Source organism: Colossoma macropomum, unplaced genomic scaffold (genome assembly GCF_904425465.1).
Source record: "Colossoma macropomum unplaced genomic scaffold, Colossoma_macropomum, whole genome shotgun sequence".
In the NCBI taxonomy this organism is placed as follows: Eukaryota; Metazoa; Chordata; class Actinopteri; order Characiformes; family Serrasalmidae; genus Colossoma; species Colossoma macropomum.
Genome location: NW_023494793.1, coordinates 11,263,681 through 11,289,064, shown reverse-complemented (window position 1 = coordinate 11,289,064; position 25,384 = coordinate 11,263,681). Strand labels below are relative to the sequence as shown.

The 25,384-nt window shown below is 38.5% G+C and overlaps 1 protein-coding gene across 4 annotated transcripts; it reads right to left on the bottom strand.

Annotated features, from left to right (window-relative positions):
* Nucleotides 1-6,061: 6,061 nt before the first annotated feature.
* prr16 (proline rich 16) lies at nucleotides 6,062-23,817 on the bottom strand. 4 transcript variants are annotated; one of them, XM_036578472.1, is made up of 3 exons: nucleotides 23,236-23,817; nucleotides 20,791-21,721; nucleotides 6,062-8,314 (listed from the first exon to the last, which is right to left on the bottom strand). In XM_036578472.1, the coding sequence occupies exons 1-2, from the start codon at nucleotides 23,416-23,418 to the stop codon at nucleotides 20,975-20,977; spliced, it is 930 nt and encodes a 309-aa protein (XP_036434365.1). In that variant the 5' UTR covers nucleotides 23,419-23,817; the 3' UTR covers nucleotides 6,062-8,314; nucleotides 20,791-20,974. The 4 variants fall into 4 exon arrangements, with proteins under 4 accessions (XP_036434365.1, XP_036434367.1, XP_036434369.1 ...); XM_036578474.1 differs by having other exon boundaries at nucleotides 20,802-21,721; XM_036578476.1 differs by having other exon boundaries at nucleotides 23,287-23,817.
* Between the last annotated feature and the right edge of the window lie 1,567 nt (nucleotides 23,818-25,384).

The window sequence follows — 25,384 nt, the reverse complement described above, 5'->3', positions numbered from 1 at the left end:
GACGAGAGGGCCTGGCTCACAATCTTTGTTGTAGTTCATCCCAAAGGTGTTTGATGGGGTTGAGGTCAGGGTTCTGTGCAGGCCAGTCAACTTCTTCCACACCAAACTCACCCAACCATGCCTTTATGGACCTTGCTTTGTGCAGTCATGCTGGAACAGAAAAGGGTCTTCCCCAAACTGTTCCCACAAAGTTGGAAGCATACAACTGTCCAAAATGTCTTTGTATGCTGGAGCATTAAGATTTCCCTTCACTGGAACTAAGGGGCCTAGGCCAACCCCTGAAAACAAACCCCGTAGCATTATCCCTCCTCCACCAAACTTTACAATTAGCACAATGCAGGCACGTAACATTCTCCTGGCAGACTGTCAGATAGAGAAGCGCAATTTGTCACTCCACAGAATACATTTCCACTGCTCCAGAGTCCAGTGGTGGTGTGCTATTACTCATATGTTTTTATTATAATAATTATGTAATTCTAATTTCCTCTATATGGATTATCTGCATCCTTTCCCTGTACGTAATTTGCACAAAGCAACATAAAAAGCGACAATCTGTCAGAGAATCTAATAATGCTAATACAAAACTGATAAAAATCTGATGTAAACAGGCCAGACTTGATTTTCATTCAGGTTTAAAACAGCACTAGCCATTCATAGTGTTAATTAGTATAATTAGTATAACTGATGTAATTACATACAAGGACAAGACATATGAGTAACGTAATTCTTACTAAGTTAGTAACTGGCATCTAAATATTTCTGTCCAATAACAAGCTGATTTCTTTTTTCATTTTCTCTATATTCAATATTGTATTAATTGTAAAATCTTATCATCTATTCATATTGCTCTTGTTGTGTTATTGCTTTGCTATCCAGTGTCGACAAGAGGAGGATGGCTTCCCCTTTTGAGTCTTGGTTCCTCTCAAGGTCCAAACACATCTTCCTCCCGCTCTTAGGGACTTTTTTCCTGCCACTGTCTGCTTTGTGACAATGTCTGTTGTAAAAAGCGCTATGTAAGTAAACTTTGACTTGACTTGACTATAACTGACAAGGATGGTAACAGATCTTTTTAATGTTGTTTTATTTCTTTCTAAATAAAGTAGTGATAATTACTATAGAGTTTCTTCTGTACTTTCCGGTTGGTACAGATTTGTATGGGGTATATAGAGTAATGCAGAAGTAAAAGTAATGAATAGTAAGACTGCTTTTCCAAGAAGCAATAAGTAAGTAATCCCATTGAAGTTTGAAAGGATTAATTAGTAATCACTAATGGGTTTTTTAGCGTAGATACCCCAATACTGCATTTTGTACATGTTTATGTATCAGCATCAGTAGCAGCAGATATGTACATAAATAAATATCAGATACCGGCATCGGCCCACAGTTGCTATATTGGTGCATGCCTAATAGGATGTATTCACATCTTTACTTAATAACCCTTGTAGAACCATTTTCAGCCCCCAATTTTAGAGGGAAATTCTCCAGACCTTCTCTGTTCTTTGCAAACGTGTACTGTCTTGTTTTCCCATTGCTGTTTTGAACAGTAGGTCTATGATTAAACTGTTTCTCGTATCTTCTGACACCACGAAATACGCCTCGGCCAACAGCAGTTTACTGAATTTCATAATGTGACTACCTTTGGGCAGTGCTTGGCTATATATGCTGTAGTCGGCCTGAAAGATCCTTTCTCCTCCATTGGAATTGGCTTTTAGCGCACGTGCACAAGGCCAACATGTTCTATCGATTTAACGGCTCTCCACGTAGGAAAGAAGGGAGGGAATCTACTGAACGAGACACTTTTTATACGCTGTGTAAAGATCAAAGTTAAAGCAGTTTACCACACTGAAGGTATTTCCTACAAATATAAAGGCGCGCATGTTGCGTTACAATTAGTTGCAGGTGTGTGACGTTGACCCCGGCACTTTAATCTCCATAATAATGAGGTGGCTCTCCACAGGGATACAGACTAGTAGGAACCCCCACAGGACATATAAAATACATGGAAACTAAGACACCACCAGATCATTCAACACCAGATCACCACATCTATTATTACTAACTACACAAACACAGGGGGAACTTGGCCTATGTTCCTGCTTCTGTGCGAGTTGTTCGTGAACCACTTGAAAGTACTAGAAATATGGAAATATGATAAAGCCTTTTGCATTTTGATAAGCTGAATTTTAGTATGCATGCACTATGATGTACTTCACTTCATATCTGTTCTGAATCAAAGACTGCTCAGCAGTGTTCTCTTTGAATGCCACATTTGCAGCAGGGCAACCGATGCACACACGAAAACCTAATGAGAGAAATTTCACTTGTTGAATGGAATCTCTCTGTATGTGGCACATGCTTCACACTGACAGTTTGACAGCAGCATCTCAGCTGGTTCCGTTTACAGTGTGTGAAGCAACGTGGCACTCAGCATGCACAGACCTAGTTTCCAGCGCCACAGAAAAGAGCATTGTTGTCACAACAGAATGGGTGGAGCACATGAAAAGAGCTTACTTCTTCCCAGCAGTGGCTCCTATACAACGTAAACTGACTGACTGACAGACTTTAATCACATTTTAACAAAACAAAATCAGAGACACTGTGACAACTCAATGGCTTGCCTTATTTGCTAGGGACTTGTAGACAGTTGACAAAAGAAGTGTTCACATAGAGTCACTCTGTTTATACAAGACACAGTAGCTGCAAGCAAATATACTTTGAAGGCTATGAACTGGAGGCCATTGTTTGGCAAGAGTCTAAAAGTACAATAATTTCTGAAAGTGCTGTGCAAGTGAGTAAAATATATTCTAGAGAATATTCCGACATCGTTACAATACTGACCAAGGTCAAGCCACTCAGTATTTTCATGAAATTTTTTCACAACAATGCTTTTCAAGCTCCACTCTTGCTACAGATCTGTAAAAATCCACAGGTGTTTCTTCCACTGTGAGAGATAACACAACATCTGAAATGATGTGTAGCTGTCAAGAAGCTGTTACTAGGAAAAGGACAAAAAGAGAAAATTTGCAAATAAAAAAGAACCCAGATAACAGAAAGTTTTGGGCTGATTCTGGCTTTCCTACATGAGTGTTCGTTGACTACCGGGCAGATGTTAGGCATGCGGGCCAAAATCCGGGATGGAAGCCAGACAGCTTCATAAGTTTTTTTGCCTCGTGTCTATATTTGTCAGCCAATTCTGGCGTGCATGTTGTGGACCAACAATGTAGTTGGGCCAGATTTGGGTAACATCCATTAGTTCTACTCACTTTACAGTGTGTGGGCTAGATCTGGGGAGAGGACCCAGCCATATACTGGGCCAGAGCAAACCCAAGGATGTGGTGCACAAGTGGGACAGACAAATTTTGCTGAATGAGAAGCTGCTGGTGTTCTCAGAACAATGGACTGACCACCCCAGAGTGCAGACCTTAACATCACTGAATGTGTTTGGATTAGTTGAATCATGAAAAACAGAAAATGCAATCAACTTCTAAGACTGAACTTCAGAGGTTTTCAGATCTCTCCATTTCTCCATTTTCTGTTACATATGTTTTCTGCTTTATTTCCTGCTGAAAAATGAGTAAGTAGTACTTAATTAATAACCCAACATATTACAAACTATTCACCCAAAGGTATATTTGGATGTTTCATTTATAATAGTCAACAAATTCTGTGAACAGTAAGATACTAAATTATAAATGATATACATCATCTTGTGTCAAGTTACCTGCCTTGAGATTTGATCCCCACTTTTGAGGTACGATGAATACTAAATATTAATTTTATGGCAGCTTAATTCTTGATGCTATACAAGTTTCTTTGTCATTGTTGCTCCGTTCATCATTCCGTACATATCTAATATTTCTTCAGTTTTATTTACAGCTTCCTAGTGTTCTACTAATTACTCGAAATTACCTTTTGAAGTTACACAGAACTACAATATTATAATCATTGTACACACTTGCAAGCAATTTGTTTTTTATTTATTAATTATGAAAAACAGTAATGCATCAGCAATGTATAATTTAACAGTATCAATAATGTATAAAGTAACAGTACTGTATAATTTTTTGTGAACTCAATGTGAATTTTTTGTAAAAAAAAGAAGACAGAAACCACAATGTAATAATGTAAGATGAGGCTTTTTCATTGCATGGCGGTAACGATGGACTCTTTAAGAGCATATGGAAGAAGAGAGAAATGAAAAGGAAGATGTAAAATTTTCTATATATGGATGCCATGTACTGCACATCTATATCAAATTTGTAACACATTTCACAAATAAAGCTCATTTTTATGCTGATGGTTTTCACTTTTCTCAAAATAATGTCATACTGCTGCAGGCCTAACTCATTCTACAAGATATCACAGGCTCCATTAATGTTTTCAAGCAGATTTGCAAGAGGTCTTATTTTGCAGCCTTGGTGTTTCTGACTGAAACCTGCAAAGCAAAAACTAAGACCCTGAAAGGAAGGGAACAGCTTCAGTCTCTCTTTCTCTCATGTTTCACTCATGCCTTAAAGCCAAGACCCTGTAAATGCAAACAGCTTGTGTGAGTATTTCTGTTGTGCCATCCTGTACTTAACTAATGCTACCTTGTCATATGGTGTCCAAGGCAAGTGAAACTGGGAATATCATGAAGTCGATGAGTAATATGCACTGAATAACCTCTCAGCTGTCTCGGTAGACATCACTTATTTCCCTGCTAATGGCAGAACTGATGACTCTGAGTTGCACCATTTTCGAGGTACTGCTAGTTCAGAGCAAGTCTCATTATGACCCATTATAATCTTGACCAGGGACAATAGCCTGTCCGCCAGGGTTGGATGATGTAGTTCAGTCTTGGGTACAAGTTAGGTATTTCATGACTGGAAACTAGAAAATCTGAAGACACCTTGTGCAAATGATCAGGTCTGACTTCTCTCGTCTTTGGTTTGCATGGAGCAGGCATGGCGTTCTGCCATTGCAAATACTTTTTGAACCCTAGAGTGCAAGTAGAACAAGTGTAGGTTGCCATCTTGTGCCATGTTCACTCATTACAATGGTTAAAGTAGCCAATTCTCTTGCCTGGCCTGCTGTAAACAAGACAGCTTGCTATTGAACCACAACACTATCCAAAGATTCATTAAGAGTGCCAAGTGGTCTTTCTCTGCTTCGTATAAAGCTCTGTTCAAAAGTCAGAGACCATGCTTTATTTGTTTAATTTGCAGCCACAAAGGGCCATTAAGTACAGGTTATTCATTTTTAGGGGAAAAAAAACTTTTACAAAATTTTACAGAAGCTTTAACAACTAAAAATATTTTTTAAGTATTTAGTGTATCCACTCTTTAACATCATTACAATGTCTTTCTGAGAGATGTGCTTTCAGTTTTTCAAAGAAATCTACATAGATATTTTTCCAGACCTCACAGCGGAAAGATGGCCAGAAACACCTGTGGATTTTTTCAGACCTGAAGCAAGAGTGGAGCTTGATTTTCTTGAATTTAAAGTACTGTTTATCTAATAGTTTGGTGGTCTACCAGGTCTTGCATGGTTGTTAAGAGCCCCATTTTCTCTATAATTTTAATCACTTTTTTGAATTTCAGTTTTGGAAACCCGTTGTTCACTTATTTTCATTTGACATCTTCCTTCCTTATGCAGGCATATTATGTTATATCTAATCTCTTCAGAAACATACATACATACATACATCATCTAAACCGCTTATCCTTCTGGGTCACGGTGGGGTGCTGGAGCCTATCCCAGCTGTCATTGGGCGGAAGGCAGGATACACCCTGGACAGGTCGCCAGTCCATCGCAGGGCAGACAGACATACACAGTCACACACACACACACTCACACCTATGGGCAATTTAGCATGTCCAATCAGCCTGACTGCATGTTTTTGGACTGTGGGAGGAAACCGGAGTACCCACGCAGAGAACATGCAAACTCCACACAGAAATGACCCTGGTCGCCCGGCTGGGAATCGAACCCAGGCCATTCTTGCTGTGAGGCGACAGCGCTACCAACTGCGCCACCGTGCCGCCCTCTTCAGAAATACCTCCTGAAAAATTAATAACTTGTACATTATGGCCATTTTGACTATAAAAGAAGGGCTTTTGGTGACTGTTGCATAGCTCTGTCTTTTCTTTGGTTTGCAAAACCATTTCTTTTAGTAAAGTCAACAGGAGCAAAACATTAAATAGGAAACACATCACACATGCACACACAGAGAAAAAGGCGAGGCCAAATCTATTTGAAATCACTCTGTATTTCACATATTAAAGTGGATGCTCCTTCCACTGTATAAAGACTTCCATTTACAGTGCAAAGTGCAAAGATTGACAACGTCTTAAAACCCCACAAATGTTTCAGTATTTTTAATGGTTGTCTAATTTTAGTTGACCACGTTCTTTAGTTCATCTTTACATCTGGCATTTTGCTCAGAAGAGGATGAATACAGCCATAAAATAAAGAAAAATGGCAGGAGGATGACAGCCCGTTTTACCAATGTTTTCACTAGCTCCAGATAACACATAAGAAACCACAGTGTAATGATCATGTGTTATTCTTACTTGATCTTTCTTACAGTTACGCTCTCAGAAGAGTAGCCAAGTATTAACTGGGGTAAATGGCTTGCCACTATTGCACGTTATCAAAAATAGATTTTTGGAAATGGAACAGTGGTATCAGGCATCAGGTGCAAATGCATGTCTTGGGGTTACGTGAAACATGGGCTGTATTTTAAATATTTTAGCACATTTATACACTCCCTGGCCAATCATATTAGAATTAGATGAATGTAGTGTTAAGAGTCTTGCTTAAAGACTCTTATGGTGTTGCATATTGTGCACCAATAACGTTACATTCACTACATTATTAGAAACTCTGACCTTGACTATAGCCCATATGTTGCACGATGTGTATCAGCCATCCTCTGGCACTTCACCAATGGCCAGTTTCTGAACACAGAGCTCATCTTGGGTGGATATTTTTGGCTAACAAACCACTCTCAACCTATGAGTGACACTAACGCATGTAAAAAACCCATAGCAACACTGCCGTGTCTGAAACATGCCATTAACATGTCAGTGTTAAGAAGAGTCCATCATCCGAGCAATATCTGGTCAGCAGCGGCCTTGTGGTCAGAAATTGATTAATGATGAATGGGGTAGAGGGTGGCTGACAAACTGTGCATACAATCTGGAATTCTACACCTGTATAGTGGACCTATAAGGTGGGCAGAGCTGTGAATGGAAGTACAAGGCAAGTGTTTCAAATAAAGTGGACACTAAGTTTATATTCCCATGATGCATGGCAGGCCCTACTAGAATTCCAATGCTTTTGTCAGGGAATGTACATAAAATAACTTATTTGGTTTTATAAACACAACCACACGTAAGCACACCTCCGCAATATAAGAAAATTTCCAGACATCTTCTATATCTTTTAATGATACATAAATAAATTATGTAAATATATGCCCTGCAGAGATTACAGTCCAGCGAAAAAGGAAAGCAATCGTCATTAAAATCATCTCAAGAAATATCAAAAATATGCTCTTTTATATATCTCAAAATCCTCTTTATAAAACATATACTGTGTTTGGACACTTAAATTCCCATTTTTATCTCATCCATATCTTTCAGAGGTGAACCACGTTGTACAAAGCTAATAGCTGAAAGGAATTTGCTATTCTCAGGATAATGATAGTAACGACAACAGCTAAATTAGACAGTGTAGGCATCATGTTAAAGTTGATCCTATTCCATATTTTGACTGTTTTAGCAGCAATTATATATCACTCTTTTCAACAGTGACTTAAGCTACAGTAAATGATGGCATTTTGGGGTCGCTCTAGGATTGATCATTTCTGCTACAGAAATGAAACGGAATGCCAATAATCACACAAATATAGATGAAAAAATATATTTTGAAAGTAGTCATAGGCCTCGTTTTATCACATCTTTTCTGGAATTTCAAAGAGACTTTTTTTTTGCAATTCTAAGAGTACGCCACTCCATCTGGTAGAACCACAAGAACGCAAAGAAAAAAAACATTTTCATCCCCCGTGTACAGTATGATTAAACATAGCCTCTAATTGTAGATGACTCAGCTTGGTAGCCGTAAGTTGCAGGCTCTTACGGCAAGATTCCTACTTTTGTCGTACTTTTTCCTACGTCTAAGCCCCTCTGGGGCCAATGGCTGTAAATTATTCGGTAGCGGTTCTGAGGGCTTTCTGTCAGATGCGGTGAGCCCTCGCTGAACATCACATGATGAAATTGAGGTGATCAGTAGGTTGTCTGCGAATGGTGTCTCTTCTGCCGTATGAAGGGACCTGCAGGGGAAACAAGAGAAGCACATTAGCATGAGCATCACGACCAAGGCAAAATAGGACTGAACTGGCAAAATAGAAGAGAATATGAGATTAACATTGTACATAAAACTGGGGTATATGGAGCGTGTTCAGTATGATCTAAGGCTTCCTGATATGGATAAAATAACATATTGCAATACAAAAACACATGTGGTGAAAAATGCCTGCATTATTTTTGACCAAAAGTATTTACATCTGTTGGAACATGTGAATGTCACACAAATACTCAGCTATGGCTAGTCAGATGCTCCCATTACCTAATAATAAAACCTTTACTGACTGTTAGAGGCAATATCAGCACTGTGCAAACCGATATCACAATAACAGTCAACAAATATATTGTGCAGCCCTAGTAAGATTGTGTCTACTGTCTATATCTCCTACAAAAGAAAGCCTATATAAAGACCTATATATGGTACTAATATATGGCGTTTATGTATGCGGCACTGATGCGGATTCTGTATGCCTCCCTTTTTTCTACCTTAATCAAGTCTAAAGCAGTCCTGAACAAATGGTTACTGTGATTCTCAATGTAGCACAATGTAACGGTGCTGACCTCAAACTCAAGGTCTGTCAAAAGATCCGCGAATAAACAAGCATTTACACCACACATCCAACAATGCATACAGTTTTATCCTTTATATACAGTCAGCAGTCACATAACGTCAACATGCAGTTTGTAAATAATCGGATCTAGTTGCAGCTGTCTCTGGCTGAAGTGAGTACAGTGGGCTTTCTGAGTAAAAATAAGATGGTCGTGTGTGGGATGGGAGTGGTGAAGGACATTGATTTTTTCCTCCCACACTGGGGAAAAGTGCATCGAGAGAAGCAAGCTGTCTCTAAGGAGGCATCTCAGAGCAGGAAAAGATTAAATCTCTTATCACAACAAGATGAGAGTCATGCCACTCCAGCAGTGTGACATTTATTTCAAGCTATCATGATGAAACTGTGAAATCGTGTCCATTTATTTAACTTCTAACGCTCATGACAAATCATTCTACAAATGTTTAGTAATCAAGTAACACTCAAGTCTGACATCTATTCTACTCACAGCCCAAGTTAGAACACTACAGTTTACAATATGATATTTTTACAATGGGCACAATGTCAACCTCGCCCTCTTCAGACTAGAAAAGGGCTTGTATCATTAATTGATAAATAACTGATTAATCTGTAACATATCTGGCAAGAGACACTCCCGTTTTTTGCCTTTGCTGCATTCTCACAGCCGTGAATTTTTTCACTAGTTTTCACATTCAGAAAATAAAGTTTGTTCTACAAAATTCTGGTGCGCGACGCAGCGTCATTGCAGTAACAGTCCAAATCAGACTAATCTATGTATTTGGATTACACCGTCCAGCGTTATTGACCAATAAAGCCAATTCACATTAAACTGATTTCACGGCTGACTTTAAAAAGCCAAACAAAACTGATGATCAGCCAGCATCTAATGGTGTATACATGTAATAGAAAATTCCACTGAACGCAAAATGTAAAGTTGATACATCATGAAGCCAAATTTGGGGAATAATGTGCACTTTGCACTTTGAGTGTGTTGTGGGAGTTGGACATGACAAAATCCTTTAATGCAAGCTGCAAACACATACAACCTAACTTTGATAACAAATTAATATACACAGGTTTGACTGAGCAAATTAACAAATAAATAAACTAATGTCAGACAATTAAACAATGACATTAATAAGTAGAAAAACCTAAATAATGAAAGCAAAAGGGGGGGCACAGGTTGGCTTTTTATCAAATATTCACAGGTTTTCCATCACCCATCTCCACAGTTCTATTAGGATTTAGCTGACAGGTATCCTTTATCCTTTCCCTGTTATTCTCTCAAAGATCTCAGTGCATTTTTTTGTAATTGTTGCAGGTTAAAATACCTCATTTTGCAGCAGCTTTTCTAAAAATTTGCAGCAACATTTGCAAAGAGAAAAAAAAAACTGTAAATCTTGTGTACCACTGAGGAGAGAGAACATGCAGACACATAGACATTTTTAGACTTAGAAACATTTTAACACTATTTAAATTCTCAAAAAATAAAAGTATTTTTAACAATACATATTGAAATGATGTTATGCAATGCACCATATTTCTCAAATATTCCATAAGTATCAGGAAAACTGCTCTCAGACTTTTGGCAGAATGTTCAGTGTGACTCTGAACTAGGCGTGAGCCACTAAATACAAACACATTAAATGTGATATTTTCTAAAAAAAAATGTTCTTTGCAACAGTAAACACACTCCAGAATCCACAAATCCAAGTGTACACAAAATCGAGTTAAAGTTGTGCTTCATGATGGAAAAGTGACAATGGTTGACCTTTGTTTGTTGACCACAACAATGTTGCATTATTAACCAGTCTCCACCCTGTTTTCATGTAAAACTGAAGTTGGTTTGCCTTGTCTTTGTCACGCATTCGACCAATCCTCAGAGGGACAAAGACTACATCTCCCAGAATCCTCTGGGGGATCAGGTGGCAGAGCTACTTCCCTCAAACATGCAGTCGGACTCGGACTCCAAAACCCAGACTTCCCAGCAAAGTCACATGACTCCCGACCAGTTCTCATGCTCCCATCAGCGCTCACGTTCACCTGAATATTAATATGTTTCAGCTGTGTCTCTGTCATATGACTCAGGTAGTGTAGTATTTAAGCCCGGGCTTTAGCCATTGTTAGTTGCGAGGTATTGCTTTCCCTGTGAAACTACTGAGCGTTTATTTCTGTTGCTATTTTTTGTGTATTTGAACCTTTGCCTGTTTTTCTTTGACTTTGCCTTTTGGATCTGCCCTTTTGTACTTTTGCCTGACTGCTTGGACTATAGTTTTTGACCTTTTGCCTGTTTTGCTGACTTCGTTTTGGATTTGCCCTTGTCTGTTATGTTTGCCATTCTTACTCTGTTGTGTTTTTTGGAACTGACCCACGCCTGTTCTCTGACTACATTGTACATTCCTGCATCTAACAGTAAAACCTTACTTTTGTTTTCAATCCGCAAGCGTCTGATTTTTGGCGACGTTACAGTCTTGATGCGTGCTTACAATAATTGTCAGAGCAATTATAAGACCTAGAAAATTAATGTGGAAATGATACAATGATGGGACAAAAATGAGAGCTCTTGCACAGATTGTGAGGGTGTTTGAATTTGCATTCAATTCCTGGAAGGACTGATCTATAAGCAAGTACTAACATTAAAATTTTAATATTTAAAATCTGTTGTGGTCTGCCATGAGTATAAGCCAGGCATTCTCAGACACTAAACATAGAATTTAATTAAGCCTACATTGCTAATGTTCATAAGCCTCATTAACAATTCTTACTGTAGCAAAAAGTTACAGTGCAAAATTAAACATTCCTGTTTCTGAACATTCGGGGGCCCTAAGCCTCACACATCAACTTGCTGTGCATACTAGATATTCGCTAGGATCCCTGGTGGCTTGGAGGTCCCAAGCGACTGCTTATGCTGCTTATTGAAAGACACATCCCAGTTCAGCACTGTCAAATATCAGTTAAGTCTACTATAACCAGACTTGGACAAAATAGTTAAATAAAAAAGTGGTAATGGCTGAATGCTGAATACTGAATACACTGTCCCAAACGTATTCAGTAGTGTACTGTGTTACAACACCTAAAAAGTAACATTTTCGGAGTACATTTAGAGTACACGGCACACAGGAAAAACTCTTAATTTACACTGTTCCTCACTCTTACTGATTGACAGCTATCTTTATGTAATTCTTCTGTAAACACGAATGACGCTCTTACAATGATGTTTTTCTCTCATCGCCTGCCCCAGTCCACTGCTGCTCCTACAATGCCTCAAGCGAGACTGATGCCTGTCTCATGAACTCAGCAAAAGTGGGACACTTTGGTAAATGCACCAAGGAACACTCGTAAAAGAGCTCAGTAACGCTGTGATAAATAACTGGATTGGTGTTCGTAAAGAAGCTGTTTGTTGAGTTTGTCTTCAGAGGAACATGTGTGCCACTTTTAAAGTAGTTCATAAGCAAGGATTGATGTTTTTTTAAAGACTGTATTTTTTTTTTCCATTTAGTGTGTAAGTATTCTGTAACAATTCTTGTAAGTATGCAGTATGCAGAATACCACATTTAAACTAGACTAAAAACAGACATAAAAATAGACATAGACCCTAACTATACTTAGGCTAGTGACTGTTTTCTAGCAGTTTTGAGTTCTATAATTTGTATTAATTTAAAATGTTGACTAAATATGTGTCATTCTGTATAAAAATGTATAGTGACATTTCATGTAGCTTAATGAAATGTAATAAATGAACTTTTGCCCATCTTCCGCGGTCATGGTGAGCATATGTTGCCTCTGGACTACTGGTTTAGGCTCTCTTCTACAGTGAGAATGTCTTTATGTTTTCAGATGTATGCCATTGCTTACAGTGTTGCGTCACTGATTTGTCATAAAGTCTTGAGCAATTTTTCTATTTGACCAAATCTTTCCCTGAACAGACCTATACAGCTGTGCTAGCAAAGAGTTTCTGTTGTTCTTGCGTTACCTCTGGAAGAACAGCTGAGGCCTCTTCTCTTCATGACCTTATTCACGGCTGCTGCATGATAATGTCATACAGCTTTCAGATTTCATTTTAAAGCTTTCTTCATAAGCAACACAGCACAGACTTACACTGAAGAAGTCATCATGGAGTGCATGTAAAGGCCAAAGAAACACAGCAAAGGAACTGAATATCAATGTTACCATTAAGTGTCAGGCCAATTATGACAACTGTAGGAATATTGCCACACTACATTTACTACACTCTTATCAAATTTTTCACTTTAATGGGGGCATCCAACAAGACGACTTGAGACTGTTAAAATAAATTTGTCAAGAGATTCCATGTAGCACTTCTAGGTGCTATTTAACACGTCTGGGTTCTTAGCAGTTTTGTTCTCAACCAACGAGGCTTTGACCTGCCGTCGGCTCTGAAAGAGTTCCAACCGTCTGAAGCTGGAGAAAGGGATATGAATGAGGCTGTCAACACTGGAGAGAAACACTGCTCTCTATCCTCACAACATCATTTGTTTGCTGTGTTTTTACTTCCACAGAAACGTAACAAATACTTTCAATTACAGTATGTGTCACTATCGCTTCACCTGAGAAATGAAAACAGAAAAAGAGGGTTTGTGTTCAAAAACTGTAGCCACTTCTAACTGTCACCAACTCACCAATTTAGAAACCTGTGCAATCATTCTTTAACACAATGTTCAATGTCATAATATCCCAGCAACTGCTAAACTGACAAAACTCAAGGGAGACAATTCCATCTTTAGATACAATAACCTGACAAACAGCAAACAGAATATGTATGATTCCTATAGTTACTTCTTAATTAAGTAAGAAAAATCTCTAAAGGTTTAGTTTACATAAAACATCTGTTTCAGAGCTTTGAGTACATTTTGCAACACTCTATTTCAGGTTTATCAAAGTGTGTTTTGCGTAAATAATGAGAAAATTTAACATGTTAAAAAATGTTTGCAAAGGCAGTTTAAACACCTGAGAGGTTTGAGTGTTGATGAATGCTGACATCATAATAAGGAAATCAGGGCTGCCAAATGATTAAATTAATTATTCACGATTAATCACATTACATTGTGTAGTTAATCATGATTAATTGCATTTGTCTTGCGTAGATTTTCTAAAGTTAAAAGCAGAGCATTTTGTTACAGCTATGGACAAAATAAGCTTAATCAGAATGTTTTTATTACTTTAAATAATTCAATAACACTATTTTCATTATATGAATGCATGAACTGAAAATTGGTGAACACAGTGTTCCATTTTCGTCACCAACATCCATGTTCCAAATGGCTCCAGAGGCTCCATGACTGTAGCCAACTTGTTGTTCTTACAGCTTGTGGACTCAAGGGGAACTGTAGATTTCCACTTCGTTATTGCTTTTGTTAGTTTGCTGCTCTTTGATTATCCACAGCTCTCCAGTGAGTTGAGTCTTCAAAGATGCATAAGGTATTGCTTTAAGAGAGCTACAATTGTGTATTCTATCATAGAAACATACTGTGTGCAGTCACTGCTACAAATGGTTCAAGGGTCAAACTAGGAATAAACATTAACGGTGTTAAAAAAATCAACTGTAACTTTGACAGCCCTAGTACAAATGTGTGGGGTTTGCCAAGTATTTTTGGTGTTTCCTACATGTTTGAAACAGACCTGGGGGGAGGTCTGGCTCGAGGGTGTTAAGGGGGCATTCTAATATATACGGATTTCCAGACTCACCTCAGTATTCTTTTTACTAACTTGAAAATTCAATTGAGGAAAGTATGGTTTAAAATTGAAACACAAGAAGCTGGAGTTGCATACTGTGTTACAAGATGTGTTCTTGTTTATAAATAAGCATTTAAATGGGACAAAACAGAAATTGGTAATTGTTAAAATTAGACAAAGTATACTTGGGGGAGCCGTCTAAGTATAGACTATTTGTGGGAAACACTGTATTTACATGTGTGATTTTGTATTCCTCAAAATAAACCAACAATGCAAAAAAGCTCATTTACATTAAAAACTAATTTACATTAAAAGCTATGAGTCCCCAAACAAGTCTGTGGCTAGAGGTTGGGACATCTTGTATTTTGATTTGTTATCAAAAATCTACAACTCAGCATCACTAAAACAGTGGAAATGACTGCAAATATCTCCTACATCACCCTATATGAAATATGAACATAATTTCCATCTCAGTGAAAGCAAAAGAATAAATGAACTTCCTTTACAATCTGGGAAAATGTAGAAAAAGGTACTTCTACTGTACTACCAACGCAAGCGTCATCACATTTTTCTTCATTGTCTGGTTTGGCACTGAAGCCGCCCGCTACAAGGGCACACTACAGCGTGCTGTCATGTCTGCAGAGAAAGTCATTGGCTGTGACCTTTCTGTACTGTTGAATAAAACTGTTTCTGATTCACTCTTGATATGCTGACATTAGCCCTCCCACCAACACACTGTGCTGATTTACCTAAGCCTACAGATGTCACACAATTATGGCAATTTTGGCAGATAATCTCATATTTTCCTTGTTTCTTGTGCAATACCTCTGACACTTCGGAGGTGAGACGTGAGTCATTTACAGAATTAGACTGTTATAGTAGCAGCTACTGTGAAACATGCATTTGGAATGTGTGCACTTATTAAGCCTTACTCACTTTGTTCACTTTACCAAAAAATATGGATGACAAAGTAGGCTACTAAATAATGTGGTGTTACAATTTCAGTATAACCAGGACATAGAATTGATCCTGGACCAGTCCATCCCTACTAGAAAATTAACCTTCAGTTGTCCAGTTTGTATTATTCTATCCCAACTTGAAAGAAAGCGCTTTAAAAGTCAACATGAAATCAAAATTGAACTAACAAAGTACAAAAATGGCCATGTTCCTAGTCATATTAACCACAACTCATCATATCATTTAAAAGACTGTGAACTTCCATCAAAATGTAATGACTTTTGCCTTTAAACGTCTTCTGAGTTTTGATAACTGATACCCTAAATATCACATTTCACCCATCCTTCCCTAAATCCCCATTTATCATTGAGCGAAGACGCTCAGCTAGCTCCAAGACTCTTCCTGATACAGTGCTCTGCTTGGAATTACGTCACATTATGGGAAATGTTATGTGATTTCCAATTCACTTTAGGCCTCATTCACCCACCGTTCTTAAAAAGAAACTTCTTCTGAAAACCGACTTACGCAGTTTTCACAAAGATACTGACATTCACCAATGTTTCCTTATACAGGATTTGTTCTTACATAAGAACAGAATCTACACACACTCGAGCACAAAGGTGCAAACAGTTCTGCGGTTTAAGAACACATCATGAATCTGATATAGACTTTTTTCAGGACCTTTCTGAAGAACAAATTTAAGAAAAAACTTAGAAAGATATTGGTGAATAAGGCCCATAGACTTTAATCTGCAAAGGAAGCCTACAATAGGAAGGGGACCATCATGTTTAAAATACAGCGAGGGTTTCTATGGGATAGTATTCTCTAAAATGACAATAACTTGTTCTGACAATCGCAGCAAAAGCTTCTAGAATTTCTTATCGCTCTTGTAAGACCAGCTCCCACTACACAAATCTTTATCTTGCCATTAACCAAGAACTGCCAAAACTGATCTGCTTATCTGCATGCAAGGCAAAAAGGCACATATTTGAATAAAACAAAGAATGAAATGAAAGTAGACTGCATGATAAGGTCTGAATACCAGACTTTCATTTTTAAATCTATACACGGATAGATATATATTTCCACATGGACAGCTTTACATGTCTCTTTGCACTCTGATCTGGAATGGTTGTTCTTGGCACCTTTTACAGTTTAAATCACTGGGGAGTAACATACAGACCCTAAAATGTCTTAATGTATTTATAGCCTGTCAGACAATAGTGAAACATGGGGTTGTTTGCCTGAATGTCAGAGTTGTCATTTAAAAGCTGTAAATGTCATCAATGAACCCAGCAAAGACTCCTGTGTGTTTAGACTTTATCACTGTTCCAGATGGCAGAGAGCATGAACGAATACAAATCCAACCTGACATTCTGCTTTGTAAGACCTTCATATAAGAGATATTATATGTGCTACTATATAATATCAATCATACTTAATTAATATTAAGTAGAGATACACAATCAGGTAGATTTTTGTCCTAATCAGCCAATTTATCATTTTGATTTTAGTCTTAGGCTAAAATAACCAACTTTAAATTTTCCCATAGACAATGATCAACTTTAAATTTGCCCATAGACAAATTGGGCTGTAAAGAAATTGGAATCTGAATTACTCATAAAAAATATGATTGGTGCATCACTAATATTAAGTATTACCGGTTATCTTCATCATTATTATTATTGTTAGAGATGGCATGATAGCTTTTTCTTCTCCAATACCATTACTGAAACCTTCGCTATCAGCTGATATGATTTGATATTTTTTCTTTAAAAACTACTAAGATTTAAAGCTAAACATTTAAAATAATATTTATATATTTATAGACCATTCTCAAACTATTCAAAATTTCCACTACCTAGGGCTGGGCTATAAGATGATATTTATCATTATCGCAATACACTGTTACCTCACAATGTGCTTCTCTGAGTATGTTGTGGATATCGCCAATACTTCTAGAAGACTTACTAATTGGATGTTTGTTTACAAAGAGTGCATAATCAGTCCTGGTTAATTTGATTAAAGTACACTGCTTAATTATAAAAGGGGTATAAATGCTGAATAAAAATCATGCATACTCATAGTTTGTAATAGGATTTGTTAAATGTGGCACCACTGCTTCTTTTTTGTCCACAATCAGATGTCAGAAAAAATTAATAAATATTGTGACATACTGTGTATCATGAAAATGTCTTGTAGTACCATGATATTATGGTTTTTTTGCCATATCGCCCACCTCTACTACAGCCCCACCATTACTGTTATTACATGACATTAACAAGTGGTTACTGATGTTATATGATTTTACTTTTCTTCACTTTACGTTTCACAGCAGCCATGTGTAATTTTTGTGCATGTACAATTTTTAGACTAGTTGTGACAGAATAAGATCATTTTAGTCCTTATTTTTACTCTGATACCAGCAATTGGCCTGATTCTGACACCCAGTAACACATCTCTAATTATTATTAAAATAAAACATACTTAGCATATGCAGCTCAGTTGAAACCTATTTATTTCTATGCTATAGAAGAAAAATGTCTCCAGAAAGAACCGTTCTGGGAGTCATTTATGAAGTGAGCCAAAGGACCTTTTTAAGTTTTACAGAGCCCCATTTCCTGTAATAGAGGCTGCCATATGAAGCCAATAGAGTTTTACTAGATGTCAGATCTACTCTCAATCATTCTGTCAGTCAAATAATACTACAGGTTCTACTGAAAGAAAAGGGAGAAATGTGCCAGTAGTAAAAGAAATGTTCACTGTTCATTCTCTCACAAGGAAGGAAGGAAGAAAGAAAGAAAAAAAGACAGAAAGAAAAAAAACACTGGGTTATACTGGCAACACTTGAGGAATTTAATGTGGCACTGACAATTCACAATGTGTTAAATGCCTTTAAAGTGTTAGGCGGAATTGAATGAACTGATCCTTGAGTTGATATTTGGGTTGATGCAAAGCCAGAGTGAAATTCTGTAATCAGTATTTGCTTAATTTCTCTAATTAGTGGAAGCTGCTATTTTCATCTTCCTCTAGGGTATGCCTGCTTTCCTGAACCCCCAGCACTAGAACACTCTCTCCTCTCCTTCAGTCTTTCTCAGTGTTAAAATGGGGGCGGGGTGTCTTCATGTACTTGACTTGATAAACATCCTGTTTCATTAGAATGTAGTGTTAGTAGCACATACATTTACATACATCTGGCTGTGCACAGCTTCACTATGTAAACATTACTACACAAGTCTCACTTATAAAACCTCCATAAGGCCATTTTGGCTGAAAAAACGATTTATATAAATGTAAATTATATCATTATTATAATTTTTCCATAATAAGCATAATATAATCGTAATAATGCCGTGATCATATAAGGCATGTTTATATTCTTGCTGTCATATCAAACCTTGAAACTAGGGTTGCATGATGATATCAGAATATCAGAATTAAATACAAATTACCACCATTGGGCAGATTGTTAGATCTGACCAATGCATTTTACTCAGTTTACTTAATTTGTGACTCTCTAAAAATAAATCTTACATTTTTCTGTAATGCTAATCCAGGAATATTGTCCCAGTTTCTATGTTTTATCAATGTTTATGTATCAGCATCGGCGGATACGTGCATGAAAAATATTGGCCATCGGCCCAGAATTCCAGTATCGGTGCATCCCTACTAATTTTATAATGAATGGACTAAAAGAAATAGTTCCAAATGATTTAGAATAAAAGATTGTTATATTAACTTGCATTATAAGTAGGGATGCACAATGACAGTAGAATCACATCAGAATCTGCAGATAATAGTTAAAAAAAATTATCAGCATCGGACAGATTATTAGATATGATATTTCAAAACGATTTTTGATATTTATTTACTGACTGATTGATTGATTTGATTGATGGATTGAGTAATTGTACTCCAGGACAGCAAAACATTTAGGCAAAACTTGAAGAACCCAAAGATGCTTTTCTCTGTAAAGTTAATCCAGTTATATCATCCCAACTATGTTTAATAAATGTTAACGTATCAGCATCGGCGGATAGATGCATGAAAATTATTGGATATATGCATTGGCGCAGAATTCCCATCTCGGTGCATCCCTGCTGTAAGTTCATCTTTTTTGATTTTATTTTGTTTTACACAAATTGCTGCCCTTTTCATTATGTGAAAATTTCATGATGAATAGACTAAAAGAAACAGTCCACAATTACTTAGAATAAAATCTTTCTGCATCAACTTACGTTAAAAGAAGAGATGCATGATGATATCAGAATCATTGGATCAGAAGAATAAGCAAGTTATTTCCTTCTCTAGTCAAGTTACCATTTTGGAGGATAGGAAAAAATGTTGATTAAGTGGGCATATGTCTAACTTTGATAAGTACAAGTGCAGGTGTCAGAGCTAAATACCCCCCTTTCCAAATTTAAGTGTCTTGTCTAAAGTGAAACAGAGGGCTGACAAAAATGGCCACGGTCCAGGGACTTAGACAGTGCTACACATCCCTTTAATGAAGTCCCTTGGACACCTGCCTAAGATGTCAAAGCGCCCTCATCAAATGTGAGAGTTCAATTCGACACCTAGGATAGAGCTGTCCTGGAGATTACCACCCTCAAAAAAATGTCCCGTTTTCATAGGCAAGTTGGATTGTTATGAGACTGCATAAATATTTTATGACCGCAGTGTCTGGCTCGAGGTCAGAATCATCCTGATTGTATTCTGCATGTAACGCAACGTCCCTCTATACATGACATCATCTGAAACTTTATATATAATTCACAATTCCTGACATGATTCCAAATGATCTGTAAAATGGCTGTGTATGTGAAAAGAGAGGCACATGAAAGGATTAAGGCATGATTTGATTAAGGCGTTATTTGATTTTGTGACTATTTCCCCTTCGGACCGAATTCACCACATTAATCTGCCCTACCGCTACCCGCTGGCCAATATTTGTTCCATAGTACAGGACGAATAAACAAAGCAAAACTACAATGGCAGCGCAGCAGAATAGACTGTTGTACGTATTTATGTTTCATGCATTTGCTTCACTGATTTGGCAGTGTTTGCAATCCCCTCATATTCCTCTCCTACTCTCTTTCCCCTCTCGCTCTCTCTTTCTCTCTGTCTGTCTCTTATTTCCACAGATATAGTGCATTAATGGATGTTTCTGGGACTTAATAGAATGGATTCTCTTCAAGGCTTTGAGTCCATTCAAAAGCACTCACCGTTCACTTACTCTGTTTGGAGTTCCGGTGAAGTAAGCCAGACGTCACTTTCATCCTCTTTCCCTGTCCTTATCTTTTTTTATCAATCTTCAGGTAATCCATTTTCACTGGCTTAGAAAGTGCTCATGACATCAAATAAAAAATATAAAGATTACAAAATGTCATTTGAGGGGTGATTTATATATCAAACAGTTGTTGTGGTGGACTTGCGTAGAATGGTTTTCTGTGGTTTTTGAGTCGGGTGATGAGGCACAAAAGGTGGAGTCGAAGGGGGAAAGCTATGACTGAGGCTCAGGCCGCCATTTTCCATCAGGACGTGGGCCGGTGCCAAGGAGGAGCATTGATGGACAGGGCTTAGCTTGGTGTCGATCAATTCCGTGTGTAAGTGCATATCCGTGTTGTTCATGTCGTACTGTAGGTCGCAGTCCGGGCAGTAGCCGTGATATTGGACCTTTTCGTTAAACCTCACACGCTCCCGTGTCACCTGGGGACACCGGCTTTTTTCGTGCCTCAAAAGTGGCATCGGTGTCAGTTCTTTCTCCATCACACTTTTAGGCCCACAAGCCGAGTCTCTGCTGGGTATGTTTATGGGCTTGGTGGGGAAGACACCATTCCGCATGAGCGTGCCGTTAGCCTTGGCTAGGTTCCCTGAGGACAGGCTCTTGCTGTGGTCCTCGGCCCTGAGTGGTGTCAGACGTGGAGGTGGAAGAGGAGGATGGGGCCTTTTCAGGACCGTGAGCACGCCAGGGTTAACGGACGGAGGTCGGAGTAAGGTGTCTTCAGGGTAGATCTTGATTTTCTCGATGCTGGAGGCTGTGGTAGTGGTGGTGGTACTGCTGGAGCTGCTGTTCAGTGTGTCTGTTTTCGAGCTGTCGGCCATCTCCTCCTCAAGCTGTAGGTCTGATGTCAGAGAGTCTATCTCATGCACAACCTTTAAAAAAACAGAAAAGACAAAATCTTTGATGTTGAAGGCACAATTCTAGGGAAAAGGCTTTAATTGTTTCAGTGCCTTTTCATTTATGTGGAGGTTCTTCAAACTTTAAAAGAACGGTTCTTTACGCACATAATTTGAAATATGGTCTTTAGGGAGATAAAAGTGGTTCTTCTATGGTATTGCTCCAAAGAACGTTTTGGTACCTTATTCTTAAGAGTGTAGTTGCAAAGCAAGCATAGTTTAGGGGTTTTGCTTGTTACAATCTAATATTACATGACATCAGCCACATTGGGACATTCCACAATGCGCAAGTGTTCTTCACAAACATTGGCTCATAACGAGACATTTGCTATGAATACTTCAGTTTAGAAAGTGATGTCAAGTGTCAAAGCACAGTTTCACTGTCTGAAGAGGCCATTCTATTTGTTACTGTCCAATTACATAAGATCTTTGGCTATAATAATAACACTGGGATTTTAGAAGCTTGCAGGATTTGCACTTCTTTAAGCTCCCTCTCTTTACCCCTCCTTCTACAATGTTCTGTACATTGTCTTCCTACACTCACTGAGAATGAAGTGGGCAAGTGACATTTGCATTGCAAATGTGGCTCTACAGTACGATTAAACATAATCTTTGCCAGCAAAACAATACGAAGGCTGTGCACTGTTGAATACTGTTAGATTATTGTTTTCATCCTGGGTATGGCAGGCTGCACAATCTTTCAGTGCATTATGGGTAAGCCTACATATGTGTAGTTGTAAGTACTGGTTTACTAAAACATTGCTCTCTTTATATACACACAAACACAAACACACATACACAGACAGATAGATAGATAGATAAATAGACAGATAGATAGATAGATAGATAGATAGATAGATAGATAGATAGATAGAAATGTTACATTTTAAACCATAGTGGCAGGAGCACAGCAGGCCCAGTGTGGCAGCTCATTTTCATTCACTCTGGCCTCATAACAAGGTTATGATAACTATATGTAACATAACATATATACCATATGATAACGACACCCCAACTGCCACATGCACACGCCATACATTAAACTACAATAAGGAAAAAAACATTTGACTGAACATAAAATATCAACGTATCCTAAACCCTACGTAACGCCACGGACGAGGGGCTCCAGACAGACAGCTGTCAACATGGAGTGCACTTCCATATCAACGAGTGAGCTCTGTGTGACAGACCTTCCACAGACCTGAATGGAAACGAAGGGGGGCTACGCAGAGTTTCATTACCAAGCAGTCAGTGTAATGACAGTTCACCACAAAGCCATGACATGTTTCACTCAGCATCCCTTCAAGGAGTTAAGAGAAATCTTCAACAAGCAGGGTAACGGTCTGAATTAAGGCCTCGGTTAGCAGACAGGAGTGCAGGATCTCTAAACGTACTGTAAATCTGATAAACCTCATTACAAGCCCAACTGTTCTAGGATGCCCGCCGTTCTAGCACACAGGTAGCTATTAGAGAGAAATCTTAACACTGACTGTTTTTTTTCCTTTTCTCTTCCCTTCAGCACTCAGGTCTGAGCCACCGACCTCTTTGAGTTCTTTGGCCACATCCTTCAAGTCGCCCAAGATGCATTCCAGATCCTCCACGATGGTCTTGATCTGCCGTTTCACCTGAACTTTGGAGACTCCCTCCGACTCCCCATGTGCCGTCCCTGACATGCTTCGAGAAGAGCCCCCCAGAATCGCGGAGGAGCGCGGACGTTATCCTCTCATCGCCCTCGGCGCACTTTCTCCGCGCATTTTAACACCGTGTTTTTCCTCTCCGCTTCCCTCCTTCACACACATTGCAGGAGAAGCTGAGGAGGGGGGAGGAAAGCGTCCCGCCACTCGCGCATGCGCAGACACGGCGATGCATTTTGGAACGAGTCGCGCTCTTGAATTCCGAGAAAATTCACAGAAAAAATATCGATGAACAGCAAATAACAACTCGTTTTTCTTCGACGCGGCTATATTTCGCCTCGTTTTAGGGGTCGAAGTAGTCCAGCGGTGCCCAGTGAAATAAGGCAGGCGGCGCGTTTTAAAGTCCTGTCAGGAACCGTGAATAAGTGGCGGTCGTGAGGAAAATGTATTCACAGATGATTCACTGAAACAAGTCGCATGTCTTTTATTTTCCTCCTGAACGAATCTCATTCGCCTACACTGTGGACTGTGAGTCGGCCAGCAGGCTCCAGTTAAAACAAACGGCACATTTTAAAGTCAGGAATCGTAAATAAATATCGTTCAATGAGGAAAAACATATTCACAGAGAAAACTGTGACACAAACGTTAATTCAGTGTCTCTCTGTGCTAGTGCTAGTTCTGCTGTGCTGCTCACTGTCAGTGGTCTGCCTAGCACTGCGGGTCATGTCCCATGTTTTCCTAGAGGAATAGACGAGAGGAACAGTTGTTAGGCTAAAATAAGAACATTATTTTGCAGGGCAGCAAGCAAATGCTAGAGAGAATTAGGGTGTAAGGTCTAAAAAGGACAGGATCACATGCTATGGCCACTGGACTGTCCTGCCATGCTCTTTCTCTCTCTGTCTCTCTGTCTCTCTCTCTCCACCTCAATCCACCCCCCTATTGAGGCTCGAGAACAATCTTCGCAAATTCTGACAAGATGATTATGCACATGGCGTAGGCCCAATTGAAAAATGTTGGCTGTGTTTGACTCAGATTACATACAGGACTGTGCACATCATTTATTTAATTTCCAGTCAAAACGGCCATTATGTACAAGTTATTCATTTTCCAGCATTAAGAAAACAACAGAAATAACATTTAACAGAAAATTACACAAAGGCATCAACAAAATATATTTTTTTCCAGTATGTAGTGTGTCCAACCTTGACTGTAGTACAGATTCTGTCCTTTTCAGGAGCATTGCTTTCAGTTCTTCAAAGAAATCTGCAGGGATATTTTTTCACACCTCTAAAGTTCAGCCTTAGACATTGGTTGCATTTTCTGCTTTTCACAGTTTAAGTGATCCCAACACATTCAGTGATGTTGAGGTCTGGAGTGGCCAGTTCATTGATCTGAGAGCACCAGCAGCTTCTTTTTTTTTTTAATGTGCAAATTTTCTTTTTTTTCTCAGTAACAGCTTTTTGATAGCTACACATTCTTTCAGATCAATAGTGTTGAGTTGACATCTCACATTGGAAGACCTGAAGCAGTGGAGCTGGATTTCTCCTGTCTCTCAGAGATGTTTATCTGATGGTGACAGTTTTGGTGGTCTACCAGGTCTTGCATGGTTGTTAGGAGTTCCATTCTCTCAATAAATTTTAACTCCAGTTTTGAAACTTGTGTTTTTTTCACTGAATTTCATTCAAATTTCCCCTTCCTTATGCATGTTTAAACTTACTTCTAATCTCAGAGATATCTCCTGAAAAATGAACAACTTGTACTTAATGGCTGTTTTGACTGGAAATTAAATAAGATAAAGGTGGGCTTTTGCACAGTACCGTCTCTCATCTAGAATGTTATAGCATTCAATAATTATCGGTTCAGATGCATATTGTCTGAGAAATGAGGGGGGTGAGTGAGACCTGCTACTGTATGTTAAAGAATGTATTACAAACCTGACTTGAATTGATTAGGCTGTTTGTTCTGTTTTCTTCTCTTAAACTTAGCTGAATGGGATCTTATATAG

Coding starts and splice junctions, on each gene's coding strand:
- prr16 (XM_036578472.1), bottom strand. CDS start 23,418: ATGTCAGGGACGGCACATGGGGAGTCGGAGGGAGTCTCCAAAGTTCAG. Junction 21,722..23,235: donor AGAGAAAAGGAAAAAAAACA/GTCAGTGTTAAG, acceptor GTTTTTTTAAAG/GTTGTGCATGAGATAGACTC.